The sequence below is a fragment of the Anopheles coustani genome, chromosome 2 (genome assembly GCF_943734705.1).
Source record: "Anopheles coustani chromosome 2, idAnoCousDA_361_x.2, whole genome shotgun sequence".
NCBI lineage: Eukaryota > Metazoa > Arthropoda > Insecta > Diptera > Culicidae > Anopheles > Anopheles coustani.
Genome location: NC_071289.1, coordinates 93,020,683 through 93,037,103, shown reverse-complemented (window position 1 = coordinate 93,037,103; position 16,421 = coordinate 93,020,683). Strand labels below are relative to the sequence as shown.

The window sequence follows — 16,421 nt, the reverse complement described above, 5'->3', positions numbered from 1 at the left end:
AGCATCAACAAGCTTATGCACAACTTGGTCACAGCTTGAAATAATGACTGAAATAGTTAATTTGTTAATAACTTTTTAGTGCCTCGATCAATAATAAAATATTTGCAAATCTGACACGGTGAGCATCTTGCGTCAAGAATGAGTACCTACATGACAGATAACGCTCCGTTTGACCAAGACTACTTTTTAACCAGGTTCAGTGTCGAATATTGTTCAAGTAAAACATATTTGTTCAGACTACATTATCATTAAACAATATTTATAAATTATTAAAAAGAATCGTCTTTACTTTCTCATAAACGTAAGACGCATGAATTGTTCAAAATAATGATAAATGCCGAGCTTGGATATGGAAGGTATTTGACATTAAAACAAGATTAATACATGTTGCTGTCGAAAATCAAAACAACGACTTCATTGAGTATCACAATATTATTGCTCGATCAGTAGTGCAAAAATTAACACGGTAGGAGATAGAAATGCTGCGAAACGGTATGAGATTTGTTGCTACTGGTGTTAACCGGCTGCACGCAGGAGTGCTAGTTACCAGAACGAAAGTTCCTTGGCAAATCGCCTCCGGCACCATTAGTTACCAGAGAAAATGCAGGGACTATTCGTCCAGCAGCGATTCCAACCCGCATAAGTTTGATAAGACCGTAATTGATCGTACACGTCTAGCTTCCTATGAAGAGATCGTCGATATTGCGAACCACCCTGAAGTGCTGCTGGTAGACGTACGGGAACCATCGGAATTATCCGCCACTGGTCAGATCCCTACCAGCATCAATATTCCTTGTAAGTTTTGATACATGATCATTCAATAACAGCTGCATTAGAATAATGTTTGATGATTCTTCAAATAGTGAAGCAAGTTTCCACCGAACTCCAGTTGTCCCAGGCAGCCTTCGAATCGAAGTATGGTCGCAAAAAGCCTGCCGCGGATGATCCCATAATATTTTACTGCCGCATTGGTGTGCGATCGGGGAATGGCGCTCACGAAGCTGATAAATTGGGATTCAAACGGTATTTGTTGAAATCTTGTGTGAAAAAACAGCTGAGCAACTAGCCATTTAATATATTGTTTCCTTCGTTTCATATGTTTCAGAGTGAAGAACTACGTCGGATCTTGGTTGGAATATGCTGAAAAACAAGGTTTACCTAGTTAAATATTGTGAAGAAATATAGGAACTTTGAAATATCCACTAAGAAATTGTTAGCCTACTAACTAGAAAAATAAACTGATTGATTTGTATCCAAGCAACGTTTTAAATTTCAAAAGATAAATCTTTTCCGGAAATCACTCAAGCCGGTAAATAGAAGGCGCTCCGAGAACTCATTTCTTGTTTTGTTTACAACGGTGTGCAAGTTTGACAAAAAATAAACACAAACTTACAGGTGGCGGCACAAGGCAGTTGTTTTTGCTGAAATCATTTAGTGGTCGCTAGTCTTTGCAATAGGTTCCTGTTGATTACGTAAGTAAATCGTTGCCAGTTGGTCTTGGGTAACATAAACGTTAGTTTGTTTGAATTTTATGTCAAATTTAAACTGAAAAACACATTCATGTCAATCTAGAAGTTAGTAAAAATGGTTCCAACAAGATGGGTTGGTTTGGTACGGCGTCTTTAAAGTGATATCGTAATGAAAAACACGTGTGGTTTCGTTGGCGGTAGAACACAGAATGAATTCATAATGTATTTCAGTATTGACAAATGTGTCAAACTGACACATAGGGTTTATACACAAAGTTTGTTTCTCCAACACGCCCGCTCAAACCTTGTAGTCCCAAAAACGCCCGCTCAAACCTTAGAATCGGACAATCCTAGACATGTACGCAATCTCGTGAAAGCTGGTGCAGGTAGACCTTTTGTCAATATATCCGCTTCCTGTTCTACTGTTGGAACATACTGCAACTTTATGGTACCCTTTTCTACTAGGTCTCTTACAAAGAAATACTTTACATCCACGTGTTTCATGCGCACTGAATCCTTTTCTTCTTGTAATGCCCGCTGCCACAATATCCAATCGTCTCTTTCCTTTAGTTCAGATATTGATCCAGGTATGTTATCAACATAGCACAAAGCATTAAGAGCAAAACTGGCATTAACTTGATAATCTTTATGCCACACAGGAGCATTTCGTTCTCGAACAGGCCTGGTATTAGAATTTTCTTCACCTTCAATTATTTCCTCTTCACCAGTGTCGTAGTTTCCTTCGCTTCCTGTGCTCTCCTGATCATTCATAACCTCTATGTTATGATCATTGCCTTCATTTGTTTGCTCTGCTTCCTCTTGATCTAAAACAACTACATCAATGTTATCGTAGCTTCTGGAACACTCACTCCTTTCGACGTTCTTCAGAGTTTCCATTTCCAGAAAATCAACATCTCGCGCTACAACGATGGACTTCTGTTCAGGATTCCATATTCTGTAGCCTGCCGGTGCGTATCCGACAAATACGCCTTTCCATGCCTTAGCATCTAGCTTCTTGCGATTTTCTTTCGGTATATGGACGAACGCCGGACAGCCAAAAACACGCAACTTAGACAAATCAGGTTTGGTACTTTCCCATAACTCAGCTGGACTTTTGTCATCGTCATTCGCTCTTGTTGGACAACGATTAACCACATATCCTGCTGTTTCGACCGCTTGTACCCAAAAACATTTGTCGATCTTTGCACCTTCCAACATTGCCCTAGCTCGCTCTACAAGTGTGCGATTCATTCTTTCACTAGTGCCATTTTGTTGTGGGGTGTATGGTATTGTGTACTCTATTTGAATTCCTTGCCGACGACAAAAGGCTTCAAAATGGCGGTTTTTAAATTCTCCTCCATTATCACACCTTAAACGCGATATTCTTGTAGAGAATTTTGCTGTCACTAACGCCTCATATTTTACAAAAAGTTCAAACACCTCATCCTTACGTTTCATGGGGTAAACCATGACAAAATGACTCCAGTCGTCAATAAACGTCACGAAATAACGTTCACCATTTGGACCCACTGGTGTAATTGGTCCGCATACATCCGAGTGGATCATTTCCAGTATACGTGTTGAGCGTTTTCCTTCGTATGTTGTAAAAGGTTGACGAGTCTGTTTACTCATTACGCACGTTTCACACACGGTAGTAATTTTATCCGAATCGTCACACTTCACAGAATCTAGGCCTTTCACAAAATTATGTCTAATCAACTTTTCTAGTGTTCGATTATTCACATGACCAAACCTACGATGCCACAAATCAAGGTTTTTCGTGATTCGTCCGCATGCCACCAAAGATTTCTTTTCATTGCATTTTTCACTGACTGCATCCAGTTCATACAGCTGTCCCCGACGCGAACCTGTGGCAACAAGCCTTGTGTCTTTCCATATGCACACTTTTCCATCCTCGAACACTACTTTCATACCTTTCTGTTCAACTTTCAATACCGAGAACAGATTGAAGCGTAGTGCGGGAACAAAAAGAACGTCGTTTACCGTACACGGAATACACACACCATTTACTATTGAAACGAGCCGTATTGTTCCAATGTGCCGAGCTTCGATCGACGCGCCATCTTTTGCAACTGCTATTCTTATAGGAACTGGTAACGGAGACAATGATTCAAAAAGACCTTTGTCTTTCACTAGGTGGTCTGAACACCCCGAATCAATAACCCATTGCACCTTCTCCTGTTTTTCCAATAACTCATTGCTACTGACCAAACTGACGAACGAAACACTGCCGTTGCTTGCCAAATTCGCCTTTGGCTTTCTATTGGGACATTTTGAAAGTTTGTGGCCTTCTTGTTGGCACCCGTAGCACTTGAACATTTTCTTCGTCTTAAACACTTTCTTCGTACTCACAAAAGCCGGTGATCCGCTTTCAACTAAAGCCGGTTCCATACCTGAGCCTCGTTGTTTAATCTCTTCGTCCAACAGACGACATTTTACGAATTCTAGATTCAGGTTCTCTTCGGGCATGGTTTCCAACGCGGTCACTACCGTTGAGTACGCGGATCCAAGAGTCAAAAGTAAGTGGCAAACTACATCCAAGTCCTCGATCACTGCCCCTGTTGCACGGTATTCCCGCACTAAGCGATCAAATACTAGGAAATGATCCTGCAGTGTTCCGCTCTCAAAACGCAATGAGAGCATTCGTCGCTTGAGGTGCATTCGGCTGGCGATACTTTTCCGCTCGAAAATGCGAGACAAAGCGTCCCAAATAGCTTTTGGTGTAGGTTTATCCTGTACATATTCCAGCTGGGAATCGTGTATCCTTGACACCAACAAGCTTTTGCACTTTTTGTCCATTTTAATCCTTTTCTCGCGCGCCATAGCCTTTTCTCTACTTTTCTCTGCTGTATCACCAGGAGCATCACGCAGCTCCTCGATATCCGCCGATTCTGTTTCTACACACGTTAAAAGATCACGCTCTTCCAATAACACACGCATACGGAATTTCCAGGCATTGTAATTAGAGCCATTAAACAATGGGAGCAGAAAACGATCATTTTTCTCATCCTCCATTTTGTTACACTGGGACCATAACCTAAAGTGATATCGTAATGAAAAACACGTGTGGTTTCGTTGGCGGTAGAACACAGAATGAATTCATAATGTATTTCAGTATTGACAAATGTGTCAAACTGACACATAGGGTTTATACACAAAGTTTGTTTCTCCAACAGTCTTTACCAAACAATTCCGCGCCGTAACAATGTAGTTCCATGCGGAAACTTTATGGGGATACATCTGGAATCAGCTAGAAATGATCATCAAATTTACAGAGCCTCCATCAGTTCTCTAACAACTACCGCCAACGTACTAGCGCCTGCTGGTATTGTATTTGTTCCTCGCGAAAAATGTCCAAAATGACGCTGCATGTTTGATCATGTCCATTACGTGCCAATCGTGTTTTTTTGTTGAAAGGCTTCTACTAGAAGTAACATTGTGCGGCTGTTCGATTTGATTTGTCAGAAATAGCTCATCAAGTGTAGAACACAGAACAGGTTTTGTTGAACGCCATTTTGTTGAACCAACACGCAATTGGTGGCTTCCTTTCCGTACTATCGATTTGATTTTCGTAAAGAACTGATCGGAAACAGATGTCTAAATCTGTGCTTTTGTTACTGAACACTTGCGTTGTGGTGTTCCTCGCAGGTGGGTCGCAAGGTAATGATGGAGTGGCTAAAAAGACGGACAACTGTGGAGGAAACAAATTCGCCCCGGCGTGCATTGATCCGCAACTGGTGGCCTACTATGATGAAATAGTTGATCTACCGAATCATCCCGAGAAGCTTCTGATCGACGTTCGCGAGCCTACTGAGTTGGCCGCCACGGGTCGCATTCCGACGAGCATCAACATCCCATGTAAGTTTTCACGGACAAGAGCATTCCCGCATATCATGCATCTTCCCATTTCAGTGAAAACCGTACGAACTGAGCTTACTCTCAGTCCGGAGACATTTGAAGCTAAGTACGGGCGCCAAAAACCTACAGCTGAAGATCCTATCATATTTAGCTGCCGTTCAGGTGTCCGAGCAGGGCAAGCAGCATTTGAGGCCGAACAACTTGGATTCCACAAGTAAATCAACTGATAGCGATAAGCTTTGTTTATCAAGCACATTATACAATCTATTTACACGTTTATTTTTAGTGTGAAAAACTATGTTGGCTCATGGCAGGAGTGGGGACCGCGGCATGGCTTGCCCGTTAATTGATACAAGAAAGTTCATCGAAAGATGAGAAACATCTGGAGCTGTTGAAATCAATAACTACTGCAATGAACCTTTGAAGAAGTTTTTTTTTAAGATTTGAGTTTAATAAACTCGAAACACAAATAAAGACGATTCATTTCAACTTCAATTTCTTATCAGCGCCGAAAGTAAAATTAAATTCGTGCTATCTTTTGGGGGTAGCCGATAAGGCTTACCATCTTCTTGTACAGACTGATACAGTTCGCGTGGCTGATAGCTTTAAAGCAACATTAGTTTCAACGCCGTTCTAGGTACCAGTCGTTTCGATTCTTTTGGAGTTGCTGTCTCGGAAGTAAGATGTCGATAGCAACATATGAAGAGGTGTTGGATTTGCCCAACCATCCCGAGAAGCTACTGGTCGATGTACGAGGCCCAGAGGAGCTTGCCGAAACGGGAAAGATTCCAACGAGTATCAACATTCCACGTAAGTTGTCTGTAAATTAAGAAATTGAGGATCTGTGTGGTTTCATTGTTCTTTGACGTTTGCATAAACCTCTGAAACACAACTTCTGTTTCCCTGTATTTTTACTGCTATTTTCTCCTTTCTATCGCTGGTCCTTTGCTTTGTGTATCATATCCCTATTGTGCGAAGTCGATAAAGTGAAACAAGCTTTCGGTCCGGAAACGTCGGATGAGGAGTTTGCAAGGCTTTATGGAGTTCCAAAACCAGCACCTGATCACTATCTTATCCTGTCTTGCCGCACCGGACGTCGTAGTCAGATGGCACTCGAAGCGATCACAGAGTTAGGTTACAGAAAGTAAGCTGGTCCCCTTTTCGTTCAATTGCATCCAACATTCTTGAATCGGTCGGCGCAAAACATCAAATGTTGCTCAACTGTTCAATCGCTTCTGATAACATCATCGCAATTAGAATGGAATAAACATCGTCGCCCTACTAACCGTATGTCTGGTGGATGAACTGTTATGTTAAATTGCTTGTCGTTTTTCTGTAATGTTGCGTTTTTGTATGGTTTGAGTTTGAACCTCATGGGCATGGGCTGAGTTTACCGATACTTTTCTTTGCAGTGCCAGTGCTGGAGCAGGGACTGAAGCTGTCGCCAGATGAATTCAAAGGCAAATTTGGCCGAGAAAAACCTGAGCCAGAAACGGAAATAATTTTCCACTGCAAAATGGGAGGGCGTGCGCAGAAAGCTGCTGATCTTGCGACCAGCTTAGGATTTGCCAAGTATGTAATATACTATAATGTTGACAAAAAGCCGCATTATAATGAGATGTACAGTAGATCAGCGTATGCTTTTAAAAACCATTCTCGCTTCATTAACTCATGCTTGTACTGATGTTCTAGTGCCGACAACGAATTGTGCTTGTAATGATGTTTAACTTAACAGTGGATTAATCTATTTTTCTTTTCTTTAAGCGCCCGTAACTACAAGGGATCCTGGACGGAATGGGCCGCAAAGCAGGGGAAATGAAAGCCCAGGTTTGATACCTTAGAATGTTGAAAAAGTGAATCTGCTATCAATCTTCAATCTACAAAACGGTGCTTCATTGCTTATGGAAAAGGGAGAAATAGCACGATTATTTGTTGCAACATATTTGAGTTGAAATACATTGTACTCCCATTCCCCCCAAGGAAATTCGTTCTTTGCGATTCTGCTATTTATTTATGTCACCGTGGGATTGTTTATTCTGCTATACTTTGTTTGTAAGATGTGTGTATACATGATTCAAACAAGCGCACATTCTTACGTACCAGTAGCAGAGAAAATAATATGCTGATTATTAGAAATGGTTTTTGTTTGCTTTCCCAGATTAAATATTGTCGATACACCATTTTTGTCAACTTCACAAAACTGTCCACAATCTCGCTTCAACAAGTCAAAGTGAATCGAATGCAAGAAAATAGCAAATTGTGCCTTTTATGTTGCCTCAAACCATGCTTCACGTATTTTAAAGAAAACATTCATTGAGGCGCAGATAAGCTGCAGATAAAGATAAACAACAAAGTTCTCATTGGCATTTGCATTTTGCGAAAGCGTCGCAATCATTCGGCTCGATTTATGTTGGTATAAAAACGAACGCATCTGGGACGTATCGCCATCAAAAGCCAGTTTGAAGCCAAACAGTGTGGAAAACATTACTTACTTTCCTACAAGCCAACTGGAATCAAAGAGCGAGCCCCAAGATGAATAAGGAAGACATAAAAGCCAAACTTATCAAGGAAGAGATTCATAAACTTCCCCCAGGAGCCTCCGAAGCTGATCGCAAAGCGGCAGTGGATAGAGCCATAGCAAAATTTAAAGCCAACTATTGAATAAAATCATGCAGCTTATGAACCCTTAAAATGAGCTGCTTATTTAGATAACGAAGCAAAGTCTAGTTAAATTATTATGAAACATTTTACATATCCGAAACGATAATGATCAGAGGGAAAATGGTAGAAATAGTATTGCAACACATTTTGCAGTTTCTTTCCAGCTCGCACAGATATCCGAAAAGATGCTAATACCGAGCAACATAATTCTAAAAATGCGATTTTTTAGGATAAAATGTAGATTTCAATAATCGAAAACTATACACACTGTTAACAAAGTAACGTCCACACCTCCTCGCAGTCCTGCTTTTTCACAATGACAATTCTTCTAGTTTTCCCCAGCTGCTTCCAGCCTTCAGTTTCACCCGCAACGGAACGCTCAGCTTGGCGCAGTTCTCCATGCTCGAACGGAGTATTTTGGCGACCTTGGGAAGCTGACCGCGCGGTACTTCGTAGATGAGCTCGTCGTGTAAATGCAACACTAGCCGGATCGTACTGAGATCAAGCACGTCACGGTACTTGCGCAGATTGCGTACCATGCGCACGATCGCGTTCTTGAGGATGTCGGCGGCAGAGCCCTGGATCGTGGTGCATACGGCCTGCCGCTCCGCCTCGGCCCGTTCGCTACTGTCAGGACTGTTGATGGCGGGCAGGTAGCGTCTGCGCCCGGTTAGCGTCTCAATGTAGCCGAGCTGTCGGGTTAATTGCACGACCCGCTCCGTGTAGCGCCGGATGTCCGGGTAGGACGCATGAAATTGCTCCATCAGCGTTCGAGCAGCATCTTCATCGATCTGCAGCTCGGCTGCCATTGACCGCACGCCCATACCGTAGATAACGCCGTATACAATCGCCTTGGTGCGATTCCGTAGCTCTTCGGATACATCCGCTTCCTTGTCTAGTCGGTTCCACCGAGCGGCAAGCGATCGAAAGACATCTCTTTTCCCCTTAGAATCATTGCTCAATGCTTCCATTAGACGGCGATCCTGCGAAAGGTGCGTGAGGATGCACAGCTCTAGTTGGCAAAAGTCGGCCGACAGCAACACCACGCCCGGATGGCTGCAGATGAACGTGCTTCGGCAGCTAAATCGCTCCGCAATCGGGGAACAGGGCACATCAAAGTCTTTCACCACCGTCTGCAGGTTTGGTTCGTGCATCGTGATTCGCCCGGTCGAAGTGTAGCAGAAGCTGCGCCCATGAATGCGGCCCGTTCGCGGGCAAATCGTACGGTAGAGAGGCTCGATCGTGCGCGTCAGATTACTCTCGATCTTGCGATACGCAATCACCAGCGCCGCCAAAGGTGAATCAAGGCGTTCGAGGGTTTGCCGTGTCGTGCGGACCCGCTTACTATTCTCGCCGGCTGCGGCTAGCCGTAAGGCAATGGCCACCGCACGTGATGATCCAAAATCGAGCCGTCGGTTGCCGTTTAGTTTGCGTGCGTCCTCTGCAATCCGTTCGCGGGACGCTTTAAGGTGTGCAATCAGCGCGCAGAGCTTCGGCCGATCGACCGGAAATCCGTCCAGTTCACAACGGGCCAGGGCCAGCTGGACGGGCATCTCTCTGGATGAAAAGCACGTCAGGAGCGTTTCACCACCGTCTGCTGCGAGTCGATCGAGTACCGATTCCATCAGGTGATCGACAAGAAGACATTCTACTGCACACCTTCAAATGAAAGAAATGTTAAAAATTACATTCAGGTTTTCTTCTAGAATGTTTTATGTATAATATTTTTCTTCATCAAAAATTAAAAAGGCCAAAGATTAAAAGGGATTATTGAAATGCTAACACACTATAATGTCTTGGGCGCAATACTCAAATCAAAGCAGACTTTGATGTTAAATTATCGAATGAATCGAAATGATGTATTTTGAAAACATTTCTGTTGAGAAATTGTTGTTCAAAAAATGATCAACCTAGATTTTAGTTTCCAGCATCATTGTTCCATTTCTGTTCGTTTCCGAAAAATCCATCTTCGTGTTTCGTTTCTTTTATTATGTTTACGTTACCACAAACGGTCTATGTCGGATTTTACATTGTAGCAAAATTAAATGTAGCAATCGACAATTCTTTCATCCCACGATTGTAGCAAATCTGCCGAAGATTATGACTCATCCCGTTTACCCGTTGTTTCTTTCACACAACTCGACCACGTGATCCCAACAGCAATCATCAGATTTTTAAACCAGATAAGTTAACCAATTGAAATTGAGAGTTGTTTTAACCCCATGGCTATAGGGTAGAGGTCATAAGTACAAACGGTAAGAAAGTTGGCCGCTGTGTTATCATTTGCAAGGGATAATCAAACAAAGTATGATGCCAAAGTATCATTGTGCCCGGATGCAACACTTGACTGTCGTATGCAATCAAATACGTACATTTTTTTATTTTAGAAAGCTGTCCACAATCTCGCCTCAACACTCGAAGTGAGACGAATGCAAGGAAATGCTAAAAATGTGTTGATAATGTTGCCTCAATACATGATTCACTTATTTAAAACAAACAATTCTTTGAGACGGGACAAACTAACGAAGCATACAATGATAAATAATAAACCTCTCTGAGCAAAGCAAAAGCAATACAATCATTTGTTCCAACAGCATGTGCGATGATGTGAGCTAGCCACAAATACATTCTTCGCTTCGCGAGTCGAGCTGATATAAAACGGATGCATCAGGAACGTGTCGACATCAGAAGCCAGTTTGAAGCCAAACATTACTTACTTTACTACAAGCCAGCTGGAATCCAAGCGTCCTAGTAGCAAAAATGGACAAACAGGCAGCCAGGGGTCAGCAAATCAAGGCCAACATTAACCAACTTCCTGCTGGTACCCAAGGAGAGCAACGAGCGCAGGCAGTGCGTCAAGCTACCGCGGCAGCAGATGCAGCCAAAAGGAATAAATAAAGCTGTAGGACATTCAAATGTCGCTACCATGAGCTAATACTTAGAAAGTCGCCAGTGTGTGCAGTTAACTTCGTTTGCTAAATCCGAAAATGTGTATCCGAAATGCGAGTGAAATGAATAAGATCGATCAGTTAGAACTCACCGTTGTTTGGCATCGATGGGGCTGTGATGATTCATCCCGTAGCCGATCCATTTCGGTGATATCCAGCGCTGTCCGGTCCACCTGAGCTCTGCGTGTTGCAACCCGGGACAGTGTCGCGCAATCATGGCTTCCACCGTCAACGTTTTCTCCTCCGTCTGCATCAACCAGCAAGCTACTCGCGGGTCTTGTACTGTGGCGAGAACTTCCTCCAAAACGCCAACGCTTCGGAGCAAACCAGCGTTATAGAATACCTTCACTTGATCCTTGGCGTCTAGCAGCGTGACGGAAAGCCCCTCCTTCTGGAGCAATGTTCGTATTGTTTGCCGTTTTTCCTCGTCACCGATCACTGTGCCGTTTTGCAAATCCATGTAGTACACGGTGTCGTCTTTCGGCTGTCCAACCTTACAACCCGTGATGCCAACACCGGCCAGGTAGAGATCACAATCGAAAGTAAACGATCGCTTGCTGTGTCTTCCATAGAACGCCACCGCAGCGTGTGGAACCTTCTTCAGAAGGTGGCCCCCAATTTTAACATCCCCTGCACTATCAGGTGGAACACTTTCGTCCCGTGCAACACCGCAAGCAACCGACATGCGATCGTACTCGTTAACGGTCTTGAGAAATTGTTCGAAATCGAGGCGATCAGCACAAACATCCACGATTCGAAGAGACTTCGGGTAGCGATCGTCATTGTCTGCGGGTCGTACAAGATCGGTCATCAGAAGCGAGTTGTGGAACTGCCCCGAGCAACCCACCGAAGAATCTACCCGAGAGAGGACACTGTTGGATGATTGGTCTTGCCTTTTAGATTGCTGTTCAACAGAGTTAGTCGACGTCACTGTTGAAGTTTCCGCCGGTGTAGTAGACGTTTTGACTGCCTCGTCTTGGGTTGTCCAATTGGGATTTTCTAATCCATGCTCTAGCTGGAGAAAGGTACGCGCTTCCTGTATAAGCAACCGAGCCGCTTCCTCTACCGTCATACCGGCTCGCCCGGTGAGGTACAGATTACGTAGATTTTTGCGCCTGGCTGCATCGTACTCGTTTTCATTTTCACGCAATCGCTCCGCTTCGAAGCTGGTACGATTGTAGAGGATCTTCTCGACCGTCAACCGATCGGCGTTAGCGAGCTCCGCCAGTCCGGGAATGCCACCATCGTACAACAACCGAGCCCTTTGTCCGTTCAGGGAAGGTATTCTCATCAAACCCAACAGCTCATGTGCGACGCCGAAAAACAGACGCTCTCGGAACTGGCTTACGATCAGCTGCACCAACGTCCAGTGGAGCGCATGGCAAAAAGACGTCACGATGCCGGCAAATGTGGCTGATATTTGCTGCAGACTTTGCAGCAATCCTCGACAACACTTGAACTTTCTTGCGACCGTACACAGAGGCACCTCGTTGACCAGCTCGAGCAACGCTAGCGCGGTGTAGAACCGTTTGTGTATTTGTAGCGCACGGTAGTCCAAATTCCCGGTGCCACGCATGGCCCGTACCATGAACGATTCTTTCACACCGACCAGCTCACCGACGCGCTTGGAAGCCACCGGCAGCTTTTCCCAGAGGTCGAGGAAATCCATCCAATCTATCTGTTGCCATTGGTACGCCACCGAGTATGGCGTGACAAGGTAGACCGCGTGCAATTCCGATTCCAACACAAAGCACTGGCGTGCTTTTTGTAGTTCGCTAAACAGGAGGAACCCATCCTTTGGAGGGAGGGACGCAGCAAGACACGCATGGCCGAGGCGGGTGGCAGAGAGGTGAACCATCTTGGCATCTTCTTTTTCTTCTGTCGCTCCTGCATCGTCCTTTAGTAGTCGAATAAATTCGTACTCTAGTAAAAATTCTATACATGAAGCGATCGGATCCGATTCGCTCTTTTCATCTTTATCGTTAGAAGGAGGTTGGGGCGGTTGTTTCTGCTCTCGTTTTGCACTAAGTATTAGTTGATCATCCACTTCGAATTGATACCCTCGTTCGCAGCTGTACAGAGTCGTGTTAACGAATGATTCCAATTGCTTCGTGGTGCTCGCACTACCCGATGCAATTATTTCTAACACGGCTCTATTTAGGTGAGTCTAAAAAATATATCGAAAGGCTATGATTAATAAAAGTGACTAGTGAGCGTGGTATTTCCTTACATAATTCTCACTATCCAAACACGATCGAACCGGAGGCAGGACGGTCCCTACGAGCTCGCGACCAATCTTTTCCTCTGTCGGGGAACAGATCAGCACAGATTCTCCTAACGTATCGCGCCCTTTTCTTCCCGCTCGCCCAATCATCTGTTTGTAGGTGAGGGCACTCATCTGGCGGCCACCGAATTTGGGTGTTCGTACAATGACACGCCGTGCAGGAAGATTCACGCCACTGCTTAACGTGCTGGTGGCAACGATAATCCTCAGCGCACCGTCCCGAAAGGACGCCTCGATGATGTCCCGCTCGTCCGTTGTCAACCCGGCGTGATGGAATGCGACACCGTACCTTACAGTTTTCTCCAGAACGCTATCTAACGCCGCAGGACAGTTGCGAAGTTGCAGCAAAACTTCCTCCAGTCGGTCTCCATCAAACTGTCCCTTTATCCTTTCGCTCAGCTCTCGGTGAGGATGCGATTCCTTTCGCAGGCCATGAAGTGTACTGGCGAGTGCAATAGCCAACTGTTCACACCAGTCTTTCGAGGGACAGAATACTATTACTGAGCATCCTTCGAGAATCGTTTCCAGGCATAGGAGGGCCACGTGGTCAGGATCGTTGGGTATCGGACAACCCAACAAAGTGCCATCGATCACCCGTAAAGCCTGCCCTGCTCCCTCAGTCGGTGCGGCTCCGAAGATGGTATTTCCAATTTTTATCATTTCCACCAACTCGATGGGACGAAAATCGGTATGAAAGAGTTCAGCCTCCAACCATCGAGCGAGCAGATCGATGTTGGGCAATGTGGCCGACATGCAGACAACTTGTATTCGATGCTCGTTCTGTTTGGCCACGAAACGGATCTTTGTTAGCAGCAGCTCCAGTATGTAACCCCGCGATGGATCGGAAATGAGATGGGCTTCATCTACTACCACCATCCCGAGCGAGGAAAGGTTTGATTGCTCCAGCAGCCGATTTACGATGGAATTGGCTTTCTCAATCGTGCAGACTGCAAGATCGACCGACTCGAAGCCCCCAGGTGGATGATAACCTCCGTAGAACCCTTCCACACGCATCCCACTCGATGCTAGAAGGTCCCTAAGGTAGAGCATCTTTTCACGCGCAACAGCCACAAATGGTAAGATCAGCAAAACTTTCAACTTTCGTTCGGCAATCGTTTTAGCCATGAGGAATTCGCTCACCAGCGTCTTACCGGCCGATGTTGGCGCACTATAAACAAGGTTTTTGCCTTCCAAAAGAACCTGTAATGATGAAAAAAATAAACGTAAAAAAAATGTCCTCGTGCCTTGTATTTCATTTGCTTACCTCTTTCTGTGACAAACAATCCACTTGCCATTGAAACAATTCAACAATCCCCTTCTTGGCGTATTCATCCGTAACAGTAGTCGGAAGACCCCAGCTTGCAAGTGATCGCAAATCATTCGAATTATCGAAGCTCATACTACAGTCGAGATGCTCTCGAGGTTCCTTAACCAAACTGGTACTTTGCGTTCGATTGCAATTTTCAGACAAGATAACACTATCGTTAGTGTTTCGGATTGTCGTCAACATTGCTTGAACCGTTTGGCCGCTGCCGGTCTTATCGGATTCGATTAAATCGAGGACATCATTCGACTGTTCACTGCTCGGATGTTGACGATACATCCCTGATCCTATCGGACCCAGTGGTTGGGAAAATGTGACATTCTCAATGTTCAACAATACATCCTCGATCGTATCGTTTGCCGAGTCTGTTACGCGTAAGGATTCCTCCAGGCCCGTATGCTCTTCTCCTTCCTCGATCATAAGATCACTAGAGATAGCACGATCGAAAACTGTTTCACTGAAAATTTCCTGTTCGCTTTCGCTCATGCTCATCATGGCAAGTGATGACCGCAAAGGATGTTCAGTCTCAGTAGGCTCGGGAGGCAATTGACCAGGCGTTGTTCGATCATACTTATCGAGAGTGAAGTCGCTTTGATCAAACAGAGTGTGATAGCTTGCTTCTTTGGGATTTTCCTGATTTAATTGAAGTGTTTGACTGCGTGCTGCATCCACCGAAAAGATGCTGCTCTGGAACAGATCATCGTACTCATTATTACTTATGCGAGCCATCTTTTCTGGGGACGGATCATCGTCCCCAGAAACGCAGTTCAATTCTATTGCTCGTGAAAACGAATCAACTAGGGCTTTGTTTGTACGAGACTTGATGCCACCCTCTGGGCATCCCAACGGCAGCCCGGGTACAAAACCGTCCGGTATGTTTTCCTTTTCTCCGACATGGGACGAAGATTGTCCATCCTTACTGGTAGCACCAACAACCTGTTGGTCTTTACACTGACTTCCGGCGACTGTGGAGTTTGTACGCTTGGTTGTTCGTTTGCTAGTTTTGCGTGTCCTGCTCTGAGTGGAAATGATCTGCAATCGTTCCCGAACACTGCGCTGCCGGGAGAGTTCTGCCGAACCTTTCACATTTGTTGGTGATTCCTCGATCACCTCTTCGGTGCTACTTTGCCAATTTGTCCGCTGACCCTGTGATGATCGAGTTGTGCGTCGATCCGCCGCGTTAACCGATGGAGGCGTAAATGGTTTCACAAGCTGTCGTTCCAATGTTTCCAAAGTGTTCTCGCCAAGCTGCAGTGACTGTGAAAATTCGGTCATTATTACCACCCAAAACTGATGCACTTGTGCCAGCGGCTAACCGTATTCAAAATAAACTCCTAAAAAATTCAAAACATCGTTGACAACCCGCCATTTGTTGTCATTCGGATCTACATCCCATCTGCTAGCGATAATTGATACATCAAATGGGACTCAATCCTGCCGAATCCGTGAAGGGATAACATCTTCGAATCTTCCGAATCCCGATTTTGCCAACACTACTCACTAGTAGTGATGGGGAAACTGAATGCCTACAGGGATTCGAATCTTTCGATTCAAATCCATTTTGAGATCCGGATCTCCGAATCCGAATCCCAGTCCGTCATATGCTCATCATATGGCATAATGCCGATTTTTCATATGATGTGTTTAATGCAATGAATGATTTACATAAGAATATCAAGAATAGAATATTTCAGCAGAAAATACCAACCAAGATATCTGTACATTTGTCCCATTCAATTGTTTATTTCGTAAACCTGGTTTCGTGGTTGAATCTTTATTGTATCAAATTGTTTGCCTTCATAAGACCTTTCATTTGAGGGGTCTGGTGCTAAAATTGGTCAAGTCATTAAAAAGTT

The 16,421-nt window shown here is 44.5% G+C and overlaps 3 protein-coding genes across 4 annotated transcripts; 2 read left to right on the top strand and 1 right to left on the bottom strand.

The window, feature by feature from the left end:
• Positions 1 to 409: 409 nt before the first annotated feature.
• On the top strand, positions 410 to 1,401 carry LOC131266674 (rhodanese domain-containing protein CG4456-like). 2 transcript variants are annotated; one of them, XM_058269277.1, is made up of 4 exons: positions 410 to 492; positions 679 to 795; positions 864 to 1,023; positions 1,106 to 1,401. In XM_058269277.1, the coding sequence occupies exons 1-4, from the start codon at positions 480 to 482 to the stop codon at positions 1,164 to 1,166; spliced, it is 351 nt and encodes a 116-aa protein (XP_058125260.1). In that variant the 5' UTR covers positions 410 to 479; the 3' UTR covers positions 1,167 to 1,401. The 2 variants fall into 2 exon arrangements, with proteins under 2 accessions (XP_058125260.1, XP_058125259.1); XM_058269276.1 differs by having other exon boundaries at positions 433 to 795.
• A 3,270-nt stretch (positions 1,402 to 4,671) lies between these two features.
• Positions 4,672 to 7,481, top strand: LOC131265357 (putative thiosulfate sulfurtransferase). Its single transcript, XM_058267615.1, has 8 exons — positions 4,672 to 4,815; positions 5,139 to 5,348; positions 5,403 to 5,562; positions 5,635 to 5,689; positions 5,855 to 5,862; positions 5,986 to 6,158; positions 6,327 to 6,492; positions 7,113 to 7,481. Exons 1-8 carry the CDS (start codon positions 4,719 to 4,721, stop codon positions 7,165 to 7,167), a joined length of 924 nt encoding a protein of 307 aa, XP_058123598.1. The 5' UTR covers positions 4,672 to 4,718; the 3' UTR covers positions 7,168 to 7,481.
• Positions 7,482 to 8,250: 769 nt separating this feature from the next.
• LOC131266639 (DNA polymerase theta) lies at positions 8,251 to 15,840 on the bottom strand. The gene is made up of 4 exons (XM_058269236.1): positions 14,506 to 15,840; positions 13,188 to 14,441; positions 11,050 to 13,124; positions 8,251 to 9,668 (listed from the first exon to the last, which is right to left on the bottom strand). The coding sequence occupies exons 1-4, from the start codon at positions 15,838 to 15,840 to the stop codon at positions 8,321 to 8,323; spliced, it is 6,012 nt and encodes a 2,003-aa protein (XP_058125219.1). The 3' UTR covers positions 8,251 to 8,320.
• Positions 15,841 to 16,421: the final 581 nt, after the last annotated feature.